The following is a 22,328-nucleotide window of genomic DNA, read 5'->3' on the forward strand; positions in this document are numbered from 1 at the left end:
TATCCGTCTAAAACCATATTCTGTTAAACAATGTATAATTGGCGTTATAATTATTTCCACAAAAATAATTTATACGTCAAAACATGAGTGATTTATTTCTTTGTAAAAAAAATTGCATGTGTTATCCGAAGATATTGAAGACAAAACAATAAAATACATTGGAAATTAAATCATAAGTGCCGAACACTTTTGAAATTTAAACGGAAGCATAGACGATATGTAGACATCAAATATCAACGTGGTTTTATCTTCAACACTTTATATTCTAACCGAAATCTTCTCAACGATATCGTCCCATGTCATGTCTTGAGGTACTCCCTCAATAAGACTTCATGCACTTGTAAGTACAAGTTCCCCATTTCATCTTGAAACTTTGAACTTGGACAAGTTTGCTCAAACAACACCAAGTTGTTACAAAGGGTACATTTAAGTAGCAAACTTGAACAATTATATTTGTTCACAACAACACCAAGTTGTTTTCCACCAAATCATATTCACGAGATTGTAACTTTGTTCAACAAATGCTACTTCTAGCAAGAGTAGCAAACCATTTGAATTCTAAAACTATGCAAAATAGGCAATTAAATGTTGACATAAAACATTTTCATTCCTTATGGCTTATACAAAGTACAATCTTTAACCTTGTATTTGTGATACACATTTTCTAACACACGTGTTAGAAAATTTAAGTCATTTTATATAAAACATGACCATTTAGATTTAGAAATCACAAATTAAAGTTGGTAATAAATCACACACAACTATACCATCACTTTATGGTGATTTAATTCTTGTATGCTTACTCTTGTATTTTTTTTGTCAATCTCATCAAGTTAGGCACATAGCCTACTTTTAATACAAGAGACATGGGGTGGAGATAAGTCTTACTTAATTAAAGATTTTATTAGAGACATAAACTCTAATAAAAACTAATAAATTGATATAAAACTCTCCTTAAGAGTTTATCTTCCATATGAAGAGTCTAGTAAATGATTTTAATTTCATTAAATTCATAGTGATTTAATTCCTTGAAGCCAATCAAACATCAACTTCAATGTATGACATTTTATTTCTAAATCATACAAAGCATTAAAAACAATGCTACAACAAATTACTTATATAAAATGTTTACATAAAACATTTCAAAGCATTTGTATTTTAACCATTTTTAACAATCATGTTAAAATGAAAGAAATTCTAACGCGCACGTTAGAAATATTAACATTTCTACAAAATGTTAATTTGACTTGCTAAAAACACATATATGGTTCATATAAATAAGTGATTTCTAAAACACACGTTAGAAACTAAACAATTAAAAAATTGCTTTCAAACTAACGTTTTTCATGAACGTTTCTAACACACATGTTAGAAGACAAATGATTACAAAAATCATTATAAGACTTGTTTGTTCATATCAATCCATGGGTGGATGAAGAGTCTACTTTAAATAGAGACTTAATTAGAGACATAAAACTCTAATCAAGTAACATAAAACTCTTATTTAAAGACATAAAAACTCTACTTAAGAGAATTTAACGTTTACAAAAAACGTATGGTTTACACTAATAATTCCGGTCTAACACACATGTTAGAGAATTTAACGTTTCAAAAAACGTATGGTTTACACTAATAAACCCGATCTAACACAAAAGTTAGAAAAATTAACGATTCCCAAAATCGTTTCAAAACCAAACGTTGGAACCAAAACTGTTCGTTTTATACCACGGTATAGGATTTAAGATTGTATCTCAATCTCAAAAAATCCAAACACAACAAGTTGTACTACATACATATTTCCCAAAAAAAATATTTATAAGATCATAACCTCTAAAAATATTTTTTTTATTCTATTATAAATCTTTTCGTAAACCCAAAATCCTTATAAATAAGGTTTTTAAGATTGTACCAACAATCTCATGAAATCTGTTTTAAGTTTGTAGGAATTAGGTTCACCTTTTATAAAATATAATTACAAAAACAATACCGGTTGCAATAACTAAGTAAAAAGAATATAAAATATAATTATATATACCAATCTTGATTCAAGCCGCATCTCTGGTGGGTCCTTCACGCGCACTTGATAGCATCCTAGACTCGAGTATTCATCATCTTGAGTCTTGAAAAATAATCCTTGACTGCAACAAAGAGCACACTAAAACGTTGACGATTTTGGTTGAGGCACGTGTTCAACACGCTTCCCTTAAAGCAGATTTCGCGCCTCTATTAAAGACGACGCGTCTGTCTACTAGGGTACAACAGCCGAAACAGTTTGTACTGCAGGAAATGGCCACGCGCCCGAGGTTTCACCGAATAGAATTATAGTGTTTGAACGTGTGGAAAAATAATGATACGAAGGTGATGGAATCGAGTAGAGAAAACTCATCTCTCTATAATTCCCAACATATGGATGTTCAAGTCTTCACCACTTCTCCAAGAATTCTTCATACATATTATCTTTCTCTTGTAGTTTTCTCATCGTTCCAATGAGTCACATAGCCTACCATTTTTTTTTCAAGAGTTGTGGGTAGTGAAGAGTTTCTCTTAATTGGTGATTTTATTAGAGACATAAAACTCTAATAAAAGTGTCACTTAATTAGTGATTTAATTAGAGACATAAAACTCTAATAAAAGCTAATCAAGTGACATAAAACTCTACTCAAGAGTTTCACATATGGAGTTTAATTAGTAATTATAATTTCACTCAATTATAAATTAACTAAATATCCATTCACTAATTTTCCCAACAGAAAATACACCCGGTTTGGTAAATTTAATACCGGTATTCGATACCATTTGCTATTCACTTAGTGATGTTACTATTCATTCAATTCTATTTTTAATTGATGTTATTATTCATTCAATTCTATTTTTAATATATAGGTAATATATATAATAATGAAAATAGATTTATAAGTCATAAATTAGACTTTCAAGGTTCCGATATCGTTCCTATCTGTTTTGTCGCGAACCTTTCTCAACTTCATCCATGTCATTCAAACTTGATGGCAAAATTTAATATTTGAATCCCTTTTAACGAACAAACCAATACTTGAGGATGCGATATTTGTTCACCATACGTTATAAACCCGTCAAACAACAGAATGTCACTCGAGTTTCCGTGTGAGCCACTGCAAACGTAACTCACTGCACCACCGTTAACTACACCGTGGCCACCTTTGTTCGCCGGAGCTTTCCATCATGCCACCGGTTCCGTCACGTTAATTCTCTGATCACAATAAGGTACCAAGTTATCATCACCCTCTTCGCCTTGTTTCTGTTATGTGCTAATTAAATTTTGGCTATCTTCACAACCCTGATCGAAACCGGCTGTTGGACTCCGCCGTGACTGTTAGCGCATCGATCAGGTCAATTTGATTCGTGACCTGAGTGTCAGAATCAGTTTGTTCTTTTGAATACCACTTCTTAAAAACCTTGTTTTAATAGTTTATTGATTCGTTTTCGTGATTGGCGCATCAGGCGGTCGCTTTAACTCGGTTCAGATTGATCATTCGAGAAGAAGGATGGTGGGCGAGTGGATGATTTTGGAGAAGTATAAAGACATGGATGATTATGGTGAAATAGGGTTTTAAAAAAGGTTAAATGAGTTTATATAATGTGTTACTAGTGGGAATGCCCGCACGTTGCAGCGGGTGTTCGGACTAATATCATATTCAATTATAATGTCTATTACGAGCCACCATACATGAATTTATGTAAGTTTCACATATTTTCAATTGTGTGCCTCAACAATGGCTTCCAAAGAAAATAAAAGAACTTAAAATTTACATATCCATTTTCATCGTAATATTCTAAATCTCTACTAAATGAATTCAGTGACTAAATGTAATTTTATATATTAATGGTATTAGTTTCTCCCCGCGCTTCGCGGCGGGAGTGTCGTCGTTTTCTTTCACACGCAACGTGGCAAGAGTTTGGTCGTTATCTGGTTTGACCTGCCGAAAATCATAAAGGTGAACACTGATACCGTTTCCATTAGCACAAAATACTGGCAATGATGTTCTCTCATAAGTAGCTGGGTTCGTGCACACAATACTGCAACCGTAACGTCAATCGCTATAGCGTACGTTACCACATCAATCGCTATCGCGTACGTTACCGAAAAAAATACTTGACTTTGGTTGAACTCTAGGTCTGATGGTGGCAAAAAGTTACAAAACTTAAAGAACGGGTTTCTAAAATTTACTTCCATATTAATGATAGTTGTAATATTTTTTTTTCATAACGTTAAATTTCATAATTATTTACAAATAATGACAACAAATTATTATAATCTCCAAAAGTTCATTTTTAAAGTCTAGTTTATTTTAGGTTTCGGGGTTTGGTAAAAATTAGCTAACTTGTAAGAATTAATGAATGAAAAGTTTAGCTAGCATATATAGTTTTAGATTTCTATTAATTAATTGTTTGATGATAAATCAAAACATATTTAGTTTCTAAATGCTCACCAGCCATGTGTCCAAGGTGAGTGACTGCTTGCCCACTTTTTCAAGCCCTCTGTGAAGCTATTGTGTTGATTTTTAGAATGAAAATTAGAGAAACAAATTAACTGGCATACTAAATCCAATAAAACAAATTCAATCTCAAGATGATGAGAATGTAATGCAAACACAATTAAAAAGTGAAACAATTTACAAATTGTACTCATATAGTCCAAATAATAATACATGTTATCGTAAAAATAATAGTCTAACTATATATCTTACCATTTAATAATACATTTTTATTTGCCAAAAAACACATTAATCCCACCTTTTTATAATACCTGTATTGTTTAAACCAACAAATGATAAGGCTCTAATGTCTGTCATCACAAATTATATGTACTATCTCAAATTAGAAAAAAACATAACTGGATTAATACAAAAACTAAGGCGTTACATTTGCTTATGACTATCACTTTAATGTCATCTAATGACGAAACATATGGAGGTACCAAAACTGGTGCCATGAACAACATTTAAATCGTTGTTGGGTGGAACGGCTTTATTTCTGGTTTTGCCCCTAAAAAAGAGGTTAGAGAAATAAGCCAAAAATCTGTAGTAAAATATCTAGTGAATGTTGATAGCATCATAAAAGAAATTTATAATACCAAATAATTATACATCTCAGTGACCAACCCCAAATTGATCAACTTTCTTTTGTATGCATTGCAGCGTTCATGATCTCCATTACTTACTGGTGATCGACCAGAGAATCCGATGCATAAAAAGTGGTTTGTTTTAGTGTTTATTTATGATCGAAGCAACACGAGTTCTTAAGAATAAGAAACTTACCTTCAGTTTTCTACCGAGCTGGTGACGGATGAAACGGATAAGGGCCACGGCAGTAGCGCGGGGGTTAATTGACATGTATAGGTGAAGGTTTGAGAGAGCGGACATAGCTTGATATTGGGACTCATGTGGTCATATATGAAATATATAAATATACAGCTGAAGGTTCAAATGATTTTATAACTCATCAGTTACAAGTTGGGGTTATTAACACCATAATGAGAAATGGTAAGACTAACTCATAAATGACTGATGACGGTTGATTGGCTTATAAGGTAGTATAGATTATAGATAGTATAGATATAGTCCATATAAATCTATTTATTATATTTATACATACTATTAAATCGTGAAAATCCCAAAGGTTGCATGTCTAACCTTAATTTAATCAGTTAATTCCTTTAATTATTATAAAACTTTTATTTAGTTTCTTAATTTAATTCAATTAATGGAAGACATAAGAGGGCATGGATTCCATTGATGAAATGTCTAGATTGCCCTCAAAGTGTCTTAAAACTTTGGATAATATCCAAGTTTCCCCCCTCTAAAATGGCTTGCTTCATTTGTACATGGTGCTTCAAGATTTGTACCTATGGCAAAATTATGAAAAAGGTAGAAAACCCAGTTCTCTTAATAAGGTATTATAGATATAGATAAGAATGGATCAAAATGGCAAGTTAAAAGGTTTAAAATGAAAATGCCCAAAATACCCCTAGTTAAAACTAGGGTTTTTAGATGGAGTTATGCGATGCAATCAAAATGACAACAAAATGGAAAACTCAGGAACTCAGGGGCAAGAAAAAAACTATTTGGACTAAATTAGCAAATTGGGACAAATCTCAGGGACTAAAATGACAATTTACTCTTTGTTAGGTTAAGTGTATTTTCTACTTTTTAGGTATTTGTTTTTCTTTTTATAAAGAGTAAAACGTCAACATGGTTCCTCATTTTTTGACATATTTGCTTGTTCTATCCAAAACGACTTTTTTTGTGCATTTGAGGCATTCAGGTTTGTGTGTTATTGTCATTTCCATCCAATTCACTAACGTTGTTAGTTTTTTCTGTTAACTCCGGGGAAATTTAGACATTTTACCATTTTTCTTTGTTTTTTTTATTTTCTTTTTTATATTCTTTTTAACATATACTCATCGAGGTCATAATAGAAATATATGTGTTCTAGAACCGATTACAAAAATATATTATTTATATGTAGTCGTAAGAATATGTTATCTTAAAATATACTTTCCGGAAAAACCGACAAAATATCAAGTGTGAAATAATCGAAAGATAAGTATACACATACGTACATATACGTGCCTATGTATACCACACTTAGTAAATACAAGGTTATATGTAGTATACATGTACAAATACACGATACATGAACTAATTGGAAAAGTATATATATAAATATGTATACGTATACAAGGAAGTTAAACGAAACATGAGTGACAGCAAACGGGTTACGACGAGTAAACAAGGATAATGTACATGTATGTGAAGCAATATTTCACAATGTGAGAATATATATTTTTGGACATAAAAATATATTATTACTAAATCGAAACGATCGTGCGTAGACACAGATATACACAAGGGGCTAGACCCCGGATACAATACATACAAAGGTACATGTACATGTATGTAGTATGCATGTATACATATTCGGATAATCACCTACCAATGAGTCTAAACAGACCAGGGATTTCGAAACGAAAAAAACTATATAAAGTCTTAACAAGAATTGGTGAAAGACTTGTACACGAAACAAACGATTAAACCTAAGCGTCTTAATGAGGTTGGACACTTGTAGGTCGGAAACGATTAATTGGATATTGAGCATTACTAGCAGTTGCACGGAACACAAGTAGTGAGTTTCACCGCCTCTCTTTTTAAATATTTTGTTTACAAAAATTAGGAAGAGATACATGTTGCTCAAATGGTATAATAGTTAGGGAATGAAATCAACTAGATCATTACGTGTGCATAAGTGGTAGTGCTTAGTAGCCATTAATCACATCACTAACCGCGGAACAATCGGGTAGATCTATCGAGTCTGGGCAAGCTCCACTCCTTGTCCGTGAGACCCTATGGGAGTGCTTTTGTGTCCTACTAGTCGCGCGTCACTAGAATTTAGTGATTCGGTATGACGGAACGAACATTGTCAAGGTTTGGTTACTAGCTTATGTCAACACATACAGTAATGTCCTTGTAAAACATTAATTTGATCAAAAAATCTCATTGACTACCGGTTTATTCAAAAGTTTATCAAATCTTTTCTTTAAAGATTTATTTGTGTCAAGAAAACCTTTGAACTCACCGACGTTATGTTGACGTTTTACTTAACATATATTTGAGGGAAATAAACGGCGTCACATAGTTTGGAACACAAGGACTAGGATTGCATAAACGATGTCATTTTGGGGATTTGTCTTATATCTCTCGCCTTCGTGCGATGAAAAATAGGCCAAAGCCTAGTTTATTTGGCCTAGTTTATTTTTACTATTATTTTGTTTAAAGGTACATTGTGAAACTTGAAGTATTTGGTTTCATCTATCCAAGCAATAATACTATGGTTTTGTGAACTCCTATATAAGTAATATAAATTTGGCATCGTTGGTTTATTTTTTTAAAATCATGTAGACGTTTACTATCGAATGCTATGAAAACCTTTCGTGGTTGCACCTCGCGCTTCCGCCTCAAGCAGAGTGTACAGAAATAGATATTCTTTTGATAATATAGTGTTTTTCATGATTGATTACAACTTAGTTCTAACTAGTAATTTACATGTCGTGCGTTGCGGCAAGGTAATGCACCTATTTAGTAATTTAAGGAGAGGGTCATGCGGCGGTGCAGTGCACTCAAACGCTATCAATGAAGTTTGTTCAACTGGTTACAAAACAAGAGTATTGCCAGTAGCAAGGGCGTGCCCAAACTTTCATAATGGTTCACCTATTTTCAATAGTATTTTCAGTTGTCTTGGGGCCCTCATGCCTTGGCGATTATAAGAAAACCAACTGCATACCATTAAATTACTAACGCAACTACATACCATAAATTTACAAAAGAAACCAAAATTACTATAATTGCATACCATATCATCTAAATACTTTTCAGGTAACACAATATTTTCTTTAGAAACAAGATACAACCTGCCTAGATCCATTTCTAAGTAAACAAATGAGATTAAAAGTTGCTCATTAAGGAGTGCCAGTGACAAAGCATCGACTCTGACCACCTTCTCTACAAACTTCTACTCTTTCTCCCGGAGCCGCCAAGGCCAAAATGTCGAGGATCACATAGTGTCGTTAAAGAGTTTCCTGCGAAGAAAAAATGTTTTCTACTCTCTTTATAGAAAACGAGAACCATCATGTAACGCAGTTGAGGGTGTAATTCCCTACGTATCACCGACCCTAACTTGCTCAACAATGTCATGGTGTAGAATGACATCCAGCAAATATCAAATATGTAACCGTTTTGCTATATATTTTAGCATTCATGTTAAGAAAACCCAACTAAAAAACACTAATCTTCAATATCGTTTAGTATCAGGAGTCAATTTCTCTCTTCCAATCCCACATGAACATGATTTATGTCTATTTTTTTGATTCTTCGAGAAACTAAAAACGTATTTTTTGCTTTTCACGTTCAAAGAGATGAGGAAACAGATCCTTTAAAGGTTTGTGACCATCCCTCCTACTATTTTATTATTGTCCGTTTTTACAAAAGTGGCTCACATACCCGAGAGCTTGGTATTTTTCCAAAATTGCACAAATTAGCATAACTCACATACCCGATAGCTTTGAACATTTAAAAAAACGTAAAATGGGAGGATCCCTTGTACAACTTTAAATTAAAGCGTCCCCCCAAACGAAAGGGTTTAATCCTTCCGTACACTTGATTTCTGTTTGAACCTGTTAATGGTATTTAGAACAATGGAGCAGTCCAATTCTGTTTGTTTTCAACATACAGAACCGGTCCTGTCCATGTTGGGGTTAGTTTCTAACATTCCACAACAATTAATAAAAACACAAAGAGACATTAATAAACCACAAGATAGTCATCAAACAAGAAGATTCAGAGGTTTAAAGTTTGAAAACAGAGTGCACACACAAGTAGGGTAACAAAGCAAAGCAAACAAACCCAATAGAATCCCACTTATAGCAAAAGCTATTTGTAGAGCCTAGAGAGGGTGTGATGTTATTTTAACGCAGCATTAGGGTCTAGGGAGATGAAATTTTAACAGTAAAACATAACACGCTTGACATTCGGCTTGAGGGCAGGGAGTGGTCTAACCGCAGCATTAGACCCTGGCACACGTGTGGTCCTTCCGCCCTGCTGCATCCCACGACCACTAGTCATAGAACCACTGTCTGATGTGTCCGCCTCCATGTAAAAGCGCGCTCGAAAGGCAGCGAGATGAGCATAGTAGGCCGGTGGTACTGTATAACACAAATAACACTCCATTAATAAACCTCCTAACCAACCAACCAACCAACCATGCAAAGTGAACTTACCAATGGAGACAGAACGTGTGCACCTTGCATATCTGTCAAACCAACCAATCATAGAAAAATTAGTTCCAATAAAAAATGAAATTCAGATTCAGACGATAAGAGACAGAGGGTCATACGTGTAGCAGAGATTATTTGTTAGCGTCTGTAGAGCATCAGCTTGAAACTTGTTCTCATCCCAGAGCACATGGTAATGGGCTGGGCGGCTAGTACCCTGTTCCACAAATAAAAATAGGCTTTTAGTAATAGTTCTGGCTTCCAATTTCATTACCACAACTTGTGCCAATATTCAAACGTAATGAATGCATACTTGAATGCCAGCATGGCTGCACAGGTAGAAATCAAACTCTGTAGGATGACATATCTTGGAATCCACAACCGTGCCTGCAAGCAATATTATAAATATAAATTAGAGACGAATAGGTTGGTTGTAGACTTTTTACAAACTCATACTCATATGGGCTGGCTATTGGTATGTGTCTTACCTGGCAGAATATTTCCGCTCCTGTCAGTAGAATTGCGATCTTGATGGCTGTTGGCAAATAACCTGGTGTGATGACGTTTTTGCACCACCACAAATGTTACCGGAGGCTGATAATTTGGCTCCAGTGATGCACATGCCTGATACAAGTTAAAACTGAATTATCACAGTACTAACAATAAGATAGTTGATCAACTGAAATGACAGAATTAAGTATTATCACCTTACGAATCGCATCAAGCTCATAAAGTAGAACTTGATAAAACTGGCCTTCACTCACCCCATCCCTACATGGTGTACATCATCAGAAAAGCAAGTGATACAGCAGCATAATGACTAAATACCTACCTATAGAAAATAATTCGTTGTGGCTTTTGCCCAGTTGCTCTATGGAAAGATATGAGGAGCTCCCTGTTGTTTCATTGCATAACAACTTATTATTCGCAAAATAAAAATCAACACAACTTATTATGCACGTGGGCTAACTAGTGAAAATATATACTTGATCATGCCGCCAGACATTTTGCCTTTGTTTGGGTCTTGCCATTCCTTGAATAGATCTTGGATAAGTTCTTGGCGGTGGGCTTGTGCACAAACCAATCCAGCATACTTTGTTATCTCAGGCCAATCCTGAGAAGCAACAACCTACACAAACACCAGAAATCAATCAAATCAGTAGGAGCAATCAAATTGTTATATAATATATATATATATATATGAAAAGAGTAGTTATGATGATACTTACAGCTGCAATTGAGGGGCTTGAATCTTCCCCCGGGTGGGGATGTGTAACATCAGCCCCAAAGATGATAGTAGGAACATCGCTGACGTTAGGGATTCTCCTTGAGATTGCATCACGAAGGACCGTGTTCCTTCCTCCAACCTTCACATTAATCTTCAAAGCAACGTTTGCCAGGTACTGCTTACTCATCTTAAACACATGTTTTGTCAGACAACACTGAGAAACAATCCCAAGTTCGGTCTCACAGATTCGTTTCAGATCACCTGCAACACAACACATTAAATGTATAATAATCACAACACGAACAACTGACAGGCAAAACATACCATAAAGCGAGCCATTGTTGTCTGGGAGAATGACTATGAGCAAATCAAGCTCCCTTTTTTGAGGTTGAAGCTTAGTCATGGCATCATGGAAACGACCTTTCAACACCCTCTCCACGTGTTCAGGACGACCACTAAGTGCTGGAAGCACGGGATCTGGATTAAATGCCTGCATGCATCAAAGTTAAACAGCTCAAAAGACATTTGAATTGAAGATAAATGTAAATTTCTTGACGTACCATGCCAGAAATAGTACACATTTGGGCAAGCTCTTTGCAGAACGTATGAGCAGTATTATCTTGCACATTGCGGGCGAAATTTATGCATATCCAGCTGGCAACTCTCCCCCCATTAACCATTTTCTGTACCAAGTTTTCAGAATTATATCATGTAACTAACCAATAAAACTAGAGTAATCAGAAGACAACTTCCAATAGCAGACATCCACAGTAGCGACGCCATAACTTTAAAAACAGGCAGATGCATGATCCAACAATTAACTTATCACTATACAATGACCCAATACTAGAGCCTTGAGACGGCGCAACTTAACAAAATTTTAGTACATTTTAACTAAGAAAGAATAGGATGAATGAAAATATATGTTGAACTTCTTAATACTTTATAAGCATTGACCGCTGTAAATACATACATTGACATAAAACAAAAGGCAAATCCGTTGTTGACTTGTTGTGACATAATTACAAATTGAAAAGACAGTTAGTTACCTTATTCATCATATTCCATTGACCTACTTGAGGCAAACAGTCCTTCTCACGGCCCGTGTCATGGTACTTGAGCTACAATTGCAAAATATCTGTCAGAAATATGTACACACACTTAAAAGCAGACAAACAACTATTTACCCAAGGTGGAGGCAGTATCCTAGCTTCAACAGAGGCCAAGTTCCTACTAATTTTAATCCCAAACTCCTTTGCATAGTCATCATTATCATAATTATTGTGAGTCACTGTCTGCAGAAGCACCAGACATATTAGCCAGCTAAGAGAACAAATCTACAATATAAACTTTGCAAACCTTTAGGATGTCCCTCTCTCTATCCTGAGGACGCTGGCAGGTGACTTTCAGTAGGGCCGTAATTTGTCTCTCATTCAGCCTCTTTGAGTACCTTTGACCCTCAACAATCTTGCACACCTGAAAATTTATTTAACTTTAATATTGTTAGACTGGTTAAACCAAAAGAAAAGGATACCAAGTTATTTACAAACCTCCATAGGCAAATAGTTCGGTCTCTGAGTATTTCCCACTTGCAGGCATGGCCATTGTACGTGTTGGATAGCGAAACCATATGTCTCGCGGAAGTACTCCACCACAGATTTCATTGTACCTCTTTCATCCACTGGAAAACTGTTTTATATTAAACAAAAAGTGTCTTAGCTTACAAAATAATAATCACGTAAACCACAAGCAAAAACAATTTCCAACCAGCCATTAGTTCTTACTTGAGTTCTCGTGTTGCCTGAGCAGTTAACCCAGATATGCGATACTTCCTACGCATGTTACCACGGTGCGTAACTTCAACCTTGACTCCTCTTAGTGCTTTTTTAATCTATCGAAGAATAACAAAATACACAAGTGTTTGTTCAACTTCATCAAACGACATGCATTGCCCCATAAAAACAAGCAAGATTATATGAACCAAAAGAACTGAAGTTTGAATCAAAGTATGGTCATATTAGTTGTCAAAGTGTTGAAGGTAAACTGTAAATAACCCATTTGTTTTACTCAACAAGCCATTACGATTATAAGCAAACACCATCTGGATGAAGAGCCTAACCTTAACCCGATCAGAATCAGATAACGGTCTTGCTGAGACGTCCCTGTTCAGAAGCTGGGTTACAAAGTCAATTACAGGCAGGGGCTCAATGAAGGCAGTTGAGGACATATCTGCAGCACAAAAATGACAGGTTCGGTGTGAGAGACCATCGTATTCAGACAACAATGTAAGAAAAACAAAAGGATGAGATGATACAAACCAATATTGAGGGACAGCCCCATCTGAGTAGGGCGTATGCTCTGATAGAAGCCACGCCAACTTTCCAGCCCGTCACCCAACGGTTGCCTTTGCCCCAGATGAGGGTCATAGAACGATCGGCCCACGGGTGTGTACCTATATAAGACCCATCAGTGACATACCATAATATGTGGTTAAGGACTTAAGGATACAAATCATTCTTACCGGCTAGTGGGCAACTCGCGAAGGACAATATCCAGCACCTGAAGTGCTTCTTGTGGAGCATCAGCTTGCCTTCCCTGCAAAAACAATCCTAGGTGATGCAAGTCAGCACGTGAAGCCAACTTGATTGCAACTTTGAACTCCCTCTCTCTCCTGGGGCCACCTGACCCATCATCTTCATCAAGTAGGGTAATTTTAAAGTCTTTTGAGACAAAAGGGAGAGGGCCAGCTGTATACAGACTCTTTCTTCCATCATATGCAGGAAGCCGCTTCCCAAGATGAGAAACCTTATAAAGCTTGACCAGCTGTGCTATCACAGCTCGATTTACACCACGAGAGGTCACTTCAGGGGTAATAGTAACCTACCACCATCCCATCACAACAGTTAGATGTAACAATACAAATAAAAACATTACAGTGTTTGAAGATACTCACATCATACTGGTGTAAATCCTTGTCAGGCAGTTGAGCAAAAAAATGATTGGCCTTAACAATGCACCTTGTTCCGAAGCTACCTTTTCCTGGGCGTAAAGGAAATCTCAGTGATTTGCTAGAAGCAGGTGCAGCTTGAACAGGGGGCTCGTCTTTCTGAACAGAGAGCTGAGCCATTTCCTCATGTAGGGTGCTAGATGAGCCCACTTCAGAAGGGTGGGGAGCCTGTGTAGCTTGGTGCAGCTCGGGAGTTGGTGTCATTGAAGGTCCACCAGCATACACAGGCCCACCTCGCGGAGACGGTGCAGTTCCTCTAGGAGTCGACCCTCTCCCTTGCTGTGGTTGATCCAGTGGCCCACCCTGTGTCATTGAAGGTCCACCAGCATACACAGGCCCACCTTGCGGAGACGGTGCAGTTCCTCTAGGAGTCGACCCTCTCCCTTGCGGTGGTTGATCCAGTGGCCCACCCTGTGGACGCGGTCCACCCCTTGGAGCCCACCCTCTTCCACCCTGTGGTCCTTGACCACCTCGGCCCCGTCCACCCTGCTGCTGCTGCGGCTGCTGTTGCTGTTGTGCTGGTGGACGTTGGGCAGCCGTCCCTTGCACAGCCTGAGACTCGGAACTCTCTCCTGCACTTGGAAGCTCGGTTCTCCTCTTCCTCACCATGATGACAACTGAAAGGTGCAAAACATCAGTCAGTCTAGTTGACTTTGAAAACAAAAACAAAAAGAATCATCAAAAGCATGATCAAAAAATAATAAAAACATGCATTACATGAATAGTAGCACTTAAACCCTAACTACGAAATAAATCACATAAACAAACAGAATCATGTAACAGATCAACACCACATAATAAATAAACAAGTAAATCGTAACCAAAAAAAGCAGCACTTGAACCCTAACTACGAAAAAGGAAACCCTAGAAAAAGTCCTAGATACATCTGAGGGTAACGAACGAGCACGTAAACGAAGAGATCGGTGCAGATCAGGGTAGATAAGGCCGGCGAAGACGAAATAGTACAGATCTAACACAAGTAAAAGCGTATTAATAACCTAAATTAACGACTGGACTGTAAAGAATTTTGTACCTCCAAACGTTGTTGTTCTGAAAGAGCAAAGTAGATCGATTTGAAGGATGCGATGATTTGTAGAAGGTGAGCAAGAATTAGAATGCTCTTCGTCGTCCTGTACTACTAGTCAAGAGTGTGGCAGGTCTCAGATAATGACAACTCACTTTGGGGTTCGGAATGATAACCGGCCCAGCTTTTCTTTTGGACTCGCTTTAAAACATATCATTCATTCATTGTACGCTTTTTACATATTTCCAGACTCGGTTGTTGGATTTGAATTCCTGTTGTGCGATGTTGGGGTGTGTACGTTTTCGTTTCGTTTCGGTTCGATTCAGTTATTAGCATTATCCGTAATTGTCATCGAAGTCATCTGTTAATGGGTTCAGTTAATTCGGTTAATTTGTCATTTTTCGGTTCGGTTAATAACCAATTCAAACAATGGCTAATTTTTTTTGTTTAGAAATACATGTAATGGAGGTATAAATATATGAAATAGATGTATAAATACATGAAATGGATGTTTAAATAAATGAAATGAAGGTATAAATGCATGAATAGATGTTTAAATACATAAAATAGAGGTATAAATAAATGAATGAAGACATAAATAAATGAAATAGAAGTATTATTACATGAAATGAAAGTATAAAACATGAATACATGAAATAGAGGTATAAAAGCTAGAAATATATAAAAAAAATAAATGATTCGGTTCAGTTCGGTTAATTTTGGTTAACCGATGGTAAAAAAATATCTGTTAACCGACTTTCGGTTAATTTGGTTTCGGTTAATTTCGGTTCGGTTTTGTCGGTTTTCGGTTCGGTTTTGGTTAACGGTTCGGTTATTGCACACCCCTAGTGCGATGTGGCGGAAAACACAAACATTATCAGGTTATGTACTGTTTGATTATTATTCTTAATCGAAACCGAAATTATCGATTAGTCTTTTTTATTATCTAAATCGGTTTGCTTCATTAAGTTAGATTGACGGTTTTTTTTTTTTTTTGTTTGATTCGTTTATTTTTTGTTATTAACCCAAACCAAATTTCGGCTAAATCATTTTCCTATAAATACATGAAATGGATATATAAATTAGAAATACATGAACTGAAGATATAAAAGTTAGAAATCTATGAAAACTAGTTATTTTCCTCTCGCGCGCGTTGCGGCGGGACCCAATGACTACAAAAGACGTGTCAGCAACGGCAAACAGATACCGAATATTAAAACATAAATAAAATTACGTGGTAAGTATAATGACTCCGTCATAAAAAAACGATTTTAAATAACCTACTATATAATAATAGGACCCACACGTCCTACACGTTGGAAATTCGGTTGTTTTCAGTTCAGTTATTATGGTGCTAACACGTTAAAATATGGATGAGCTCGGTACCGGTAACGGCAGCGAAAGTACCGATCTGGAAAATCATCGAAATTAGGTACCGGCACCGAAAATTCTCGGTACAATACGGTATGGTATTTGAAGGTAAAAATCAATAAATACAGGTATGGTGCTAGACCGGTGTCGAACCTAAAGTAACGATTTTGAAAACGCCAAAAGGTGGGTACCTAATTGGTACCGAAAATGATTTGGTATATTAAATTTGGTACCGATACGATACCGGTTCGTTTACAGGATTTGATACAATTTGCTCATCAATATTCTAAATATTCAAGTTAATTTTACATGCTACAATTCATTTATTACAAAAAAAAGTAAGCAAAATAAGTTATTGTGTATATAAAACCTCATTTAAACGAAATACAGTTTACTTACTGTGTGTATGAAAAGTAATCTAAACGGTGCAATTACGTGCATTGCTGTGTTGCTACAGGATTTGATGAGCTCGGTACCAACCGGTACCGAAAATACCGTTACCAAAATCCCCAAAAGTGGGTACCGGTACCGAATATACCTAGTATGGTACGGTTCGGTACCGGTTGGTACTGGTACGGCACCGGTATTTGAGGGTAAAAACCGGTGAATACCTGTGCAGAACCGGTACCGAAAATACACATGTTTGGTAAATTTGAGACCGGTACCTATACCCGATACCATTTGCTCTTCTCTTAATTCTAATTTTAAATAATTCTTGCTCTAATTTTAATTTAATAATAAATCACTACTGTTCATTATGGTACGGTTCGGAAATCACTACTGTTCATTATGGTACGGTTCGGTACCGGTCGGTACTGGTACGACACTGGTATTTAAGGGTAAAAACCGGTGAATACCTGTGCAGAACCGGTACCGAAAATACACCGGTTTAGTAAATTTGAGACCAGTACCTATACCCGATACCATTTACTCATCTCTTAATTCTAATTTTTAAATAATTCTAATTCTAAATTTAATTTAATAATATTAAATGAGTACTGTTCATTCTGTTTTATTTTATCATATATGAATATGAATGGTTTGGTTAGGTTTGATTCTATTTGGTTAAACGAAGGTACACAAAAAAATCAATAACCGGTTTTGGTCAATCCGGGTGCCAGTTTATCAATTTTTAGTTTTTTTTTTCAGTTTGGTTTCGTCTGTTTTCGGTTAACAGTTAAGTTATTGCCCACCCTTAGCATTGTTAATCACATAACATATCGATTTTTAAATTAGAAAACTAGGGCAGTACTGTACTCAAATTAAAGAGAATAAAATATTCATTTTTATGATGTGATTTAAAAAAATGTTAACGTACAAAAAAGTTATAATTCTTTAAAAATCATGGGAGCGGTTAGGTTTTATAAGGGAATACAGTGTAACTAAAACTAATTATCCCTAACTTTATTAAAGACGAAGGGATTAAAGTGTAATTAAGATTAATGGATTAAAGTGTAATTAGTGTTTAAAAGGCTAACTTATCCTCGTCTAGGTGGTAGCTTATGCATTAAAGAAAAAAAAAGTTCTTAACTTTTAGATATCTTAAAATGCCTTTGTGTTATGCATTATATACAGTATATAGATATATAGATAGGAGGACCTCCGTGTTATGGTAGGGGCGGAAAACTAACGTAATTTGGATGCCAAAGTCATTGTAAATCCTTATATCGATTGACAAGTTTTAGCAAAGCCTTCATACATATTTATTGTTTTAACGTTAGTACGATGTTGTTTAATAGTGTTAAAGACATTTTTAATTACATAAACAATATTTGTCTGATGTTAGTATTAGCCAACATTAACAAAATGCAACTATGTGCATGGTTGTTAGTTATACACCATTAGCGATTGTATACCATCTAACAGCGCTTGCTAAAAATCAAGGTATGTCAAAATTGATGCCAAAAAAGTTGTTCTTAATCCATTTGTTATTACTGTTACGAAAGTATTAGGACATTATTACCTAGAAACTTAATTTTTTATAGAAGTAAGTACGAGTTTAACTGAAGAAGTCAGAAGATTTGTTGGACCGAATATTGTACGGGTCATACGGATCATGATAGTACGAGTCGTAAGCTTTGAGGTTGGGCGCCACCTCCTTAGAAGTTTAAAACCCTAATAAACTCAGCTAATGACGCGGAGAATACTGTCACACCCCAAAAACGTCGCAGCAGAAATACAAACGTGATGGTGACGGAGGTTGGTACCCATAAATGTCTTTGTGGTCGATGCTATAGTTATTTTGGACATTTTGTTTATTTTAAAAACATAGTTTTTAAGTTACCACATTCATCACAACCAAGTCATAGTCGTTTGACCCTTAGGGGTCTTATTACACACGGTCCCAAAAGTTTAAAAGTGTCCAAACATTATTTTAATACATTAGCATCATACAACTACATGACAACGCAAGCCAAAAATCTCCGAAGCCGAACTCATGTACCTGAAGAACACGTAAAAATCAAGTGTCAACACAAAGGAGGGTGAGTTCACATATAATTTTGGTAACAATTTTGTTTAAGGAACAACTTTCTTACCAAAACACTTTAATAATTTAAAACATTCTCATATGTTTAAGAAAGACGATTTTTTTCCTTTGTAAAATGTCATGGTAGAAATCATTCAAAATAGTCTCGCAAGCATATTTCTGATGAAAACTATTATCCATGATTTTTATTTTGATATCAAATTCTCGTTATTTCTTCAGTTTTGTAAGTTAGCTAGACGTTACGAGCTATACATTACGATTGAGGCGTTAACCCACACTAGACAATTAAAGAATTTATTCGTCGCTATGTAGACCGGAGCGACCGGTCACGACAGGGTAGTCAACCCAGTAGATATATCAACAATCCCACGCGTACCATACTTAAGTGATTAATTCCTTGTGGCAGGATATCTCCCGTGTGCCATCCCCAATTCATTAACATATGTTGAATAACAATTTAATATCGTAGGTTGTACAAGTTTCGGTATCCTCCCTGAGATTGGTTTAAACTTGTACCAACCCAAATTTAATTTATTTTACGATCATTTTCCCAAAACACCGTAATCTTTTCCTGTTTCTCCCCAAAACATATTTAAAACAAATCATGTTTCTCCCCGAAACATATTTATATCAATAACACTCGTTTTCCCCGAAAACAGTTTAAGTCATACACCTTTCCAAATCCATATTTTTCCACAAAACACATTATAATACTCCAAAAATCATATTTTCCATGAAAACACATTTTTAAATTCAAAAGCATATTTTTTACACGAAAACATATACTTTTCTTTCATAACGACGTGTTTTTCCCCAAATCATTATGTAAAATAATAAAAGTGGGGCTTAGTGATACTCGCTAAAACACATTTATTCAAAATCATGTTTCGCACTAAAACATTTAATTGCCCTTTTTAAAGACGTGTTCTTCCATCAAAATAGTATATAAAATAGTAAAAAGAGGGGTTTCTGTGAAACTCACCTTTAGGTACGTTTTTAATATCGCAGTCCCTCAGATCGAATCTACATGTCCTAATGTAAATAGGAATAATTTAATAACTAATTGTTCTACAAACAATCAAGCTTCTCCTGTCACACCCCAACCGCGTAAAACAACAAACCACGGCGAAAACGTCGGGGAGTGTCGTAACAGAATCATTGTTTCACAACACATGGTGATTGAAGTTTTGTTTTATTCCATTAATGGACTCATTGTTTTAATATAAACCAGATAAATACAATAACTATCTTTCAAGTTTTAAAGTCACTAAGGAACGAGTCCATCCTATTATTAGCATGCATCAACAATCATCACATAGTAGCACCTTAAACATATGTGAAAATAAAACGTCAGCATAAAAATGCCTGTGAGTAATATAGGTTTTGTGAATTAGATTCATGGCTTTGGTTAACAGAAGAAAAAGATTTTTATGTTTACAAAAATAACCATGAATCCTTGTAAAAAGTTTTGTTTCTAAAACGCATTGTTTTGATAAAAGGTTTGTCGTATATACAAAAATATACTTTGGCTTTGAGATGATCGGATAAGTAGTATATCAAAATATACTTTGGTTAATGAAATAATAGATTTGGTAGTATATCACAAGTATACTTTGGCTTATGAGTGAAAGCATCGGTAGTATATGAAACTATACTTTGGTTTGAAAATAGCATATCAACTATGCTTTGGTTTGAAAATACCATATCAACTATTGTAACGCTCCGCGTTTTCATGACTTTCCTAATTCAGAAATCGAGTCCTAAAAATCTATTTTTAGAAGCTTGCCTCTTGCAAAATAATAATCCATCGTATCGTCAGAAATCTTTTATCTCTATGATTAATTCATTATAAATATGGTTAACTTATCTTTATTTAATTAATTAAATTAATTAATTTTGCAATTTAAGAAGTTTAGTTTTTTATAAACTAAGTTAGGCTCGTTAAAATTTTAAAGTTAATAGACTAACCTAGTTAGTTTAACGACGAAGTCGGTTCATTGAAATTATAACATAAACTTGGATTAATTAGACCACAGGGACCGTTTGTGCCAATTTCTAAAGTATTAGATATGTTACAACAAGATAAATGAGTCTTGCCCTAATACCTTTTGTTGGGTCAGCCGCATAAATCACTGAACTCCTTCATCTTCTGTATTACAAACCCTAGAAAAACATCCCCTCACCTTCAACCCTCATCTCTCTCTCGTAAACACTTAAACAAACAAACTCAGTGACTTCATCATCTCATCCAAACACCCATAGCTCTTCATCTACACACACATAGACCTGCCAGTCACCCTCTTGATTCCTACCTGCATACACGAAGAACGAGAAGAGAGAGATGAACGGAATTAAAGACAGCGGCGCTGCCGCAGTCAGTGATGGCAGCGACGGTCTCTGTTTCTTCTCCGACACACATTCATTCAGAATCGGTGGCGGTGGTGGTGACTCGGCGGCGGCAGCGCCGCTTACGGCGGCGGCAGTCAGTTCAGCTTTGGTTCTCGAGTCTTTTGTCCTCTATTCAGTTTCGGGTTCAAGAACGGCCGTGCCACCATGTTTTTCCGGTGACCGGTGACGACAAGAACACTGGCAGCGGCAGTGATAGCCAGTGTGGTCTAGTTTACATTTCGTTCTTATTGTTCAGGACAGCTCAGGTCAGTTTCGATGCGAGTTTTGTTTCAGTTTTGATTCGGTTAAGTTTTGTTTCAGTTTTGATTTGGTTAAGTTTCGGTTCAAGACGTGTGTCGGGTTAGTTAACAAGACGTCTCAGCTCAGTTTTGGGTCTCGACTCGGGCGCTATTCCAGACACGTGGCAGGTCAGATGGTAGCGGGGGTTACGGTTTGATGTTCGGGCTCTAGTTCAGTCAGTGCAGCCGGTTCAGACTCGGTTCGGCTCAGGTTAGGCTCGGTTCGGGCCTTGGTCTTTGTTTCTATTCAAGTCTCGTTAATTCCTTCATTTTATTCATCAGGTTCAGGTCCTGTTAGAATCGGATTCGGTTCGATGTTCGGGTCAATCCTGGTCAAAGCGGGTCAACTGACGGCTCATCGGGTTAAACACGAACACGAATAAAAGTGGCGAAATATAAATTTTATTGCTTGTATTAAGTAATATTTTATTTTATCGCGGAAACAAACTTTAAATAACTTGTAGTTGTAAACATACGTAGAATCATATGAATATATTGTTTCGTCGATTGTTTGCTGAATTTTGAGCATATAAATCGACACTTGGTGTTGTCGGGATCGTCTAAAAACAGAGGAAACTTTGCCCATTTTTCGTAAGAATCCGCAAAACAAAGCATGTATTATTTTAAACAAAACGTGTTTATATATAAACTAAGGTTTATTATACAATCTGTTCCCTTTTTTGAAATATGTTTATATAAACAAAATTTATATTCTTAA

At 35.8% G+C, this 22,328-nt stretch overlaps 1 protein-coding gene across 1 annotated transcript; it reads right to left on the reverse strand.

Annotated features, from left to right (window-relative positions):
- Positions 1-9,317: 9,317 nt before the first annotated feature.
- On the reverse strand, positions 9,318-15,272 carry LOC110930533 (protein argonaute 1). Its single transcript, XM_022173851.2, has 21 exons — positions 15,074-15,272; positions 13,987-14,657; positions 13,555-13,913; positions 13,352-13,485; positions 13,153-13,262; positions 12,818-12,924; positions 12,584-12,722; positions 12,393-12,509; positions 12,221-12,328; positions 12,083-12,154; positions 11,594-11,716; positions 11,358-11,523; positions 11,035-11,294; positions 10,792-10,934; positions 10,638-10,700; positions 10,513-10,576; positions 10,294-10,429; positions 10,119-10,192; positions 9,928-10,022; positions 9,812-9,843; positions 9,318-9,736 (listed from the first exon to the last, which is right to left on the reverse strand). The coding sequence occupies exons 2-21, from the start codon at positions 14,647-14,649 to the stop codon at positions 9,534-9,536; spliced, it is 3,168 nt and encodes a 1,055-aa protein (XP_022029543.1). The 5' UTR covers positions 14,650-14,657; positions 15,074-15,272; the 3' UTR covers positions 9,318-9,533.
- Positions 15,273-22,328: the final 7,056 nt, after the last annotated feature.

Source organism: Helianthus annuus, chromosome 8 (genome assembly GCF_002127325.2).
Source record: "Helianthus annuus cultivar XRQ/B chromosome 8, HanXRQr2.0-SUNRISE, whole genome shotgun sequence".
NCBI lineage: Eukaryota > Viridiplantae > Streptophyta > Magnoliopsida > Asterales > Asteraceae > Helianthus > Helianthus annuus.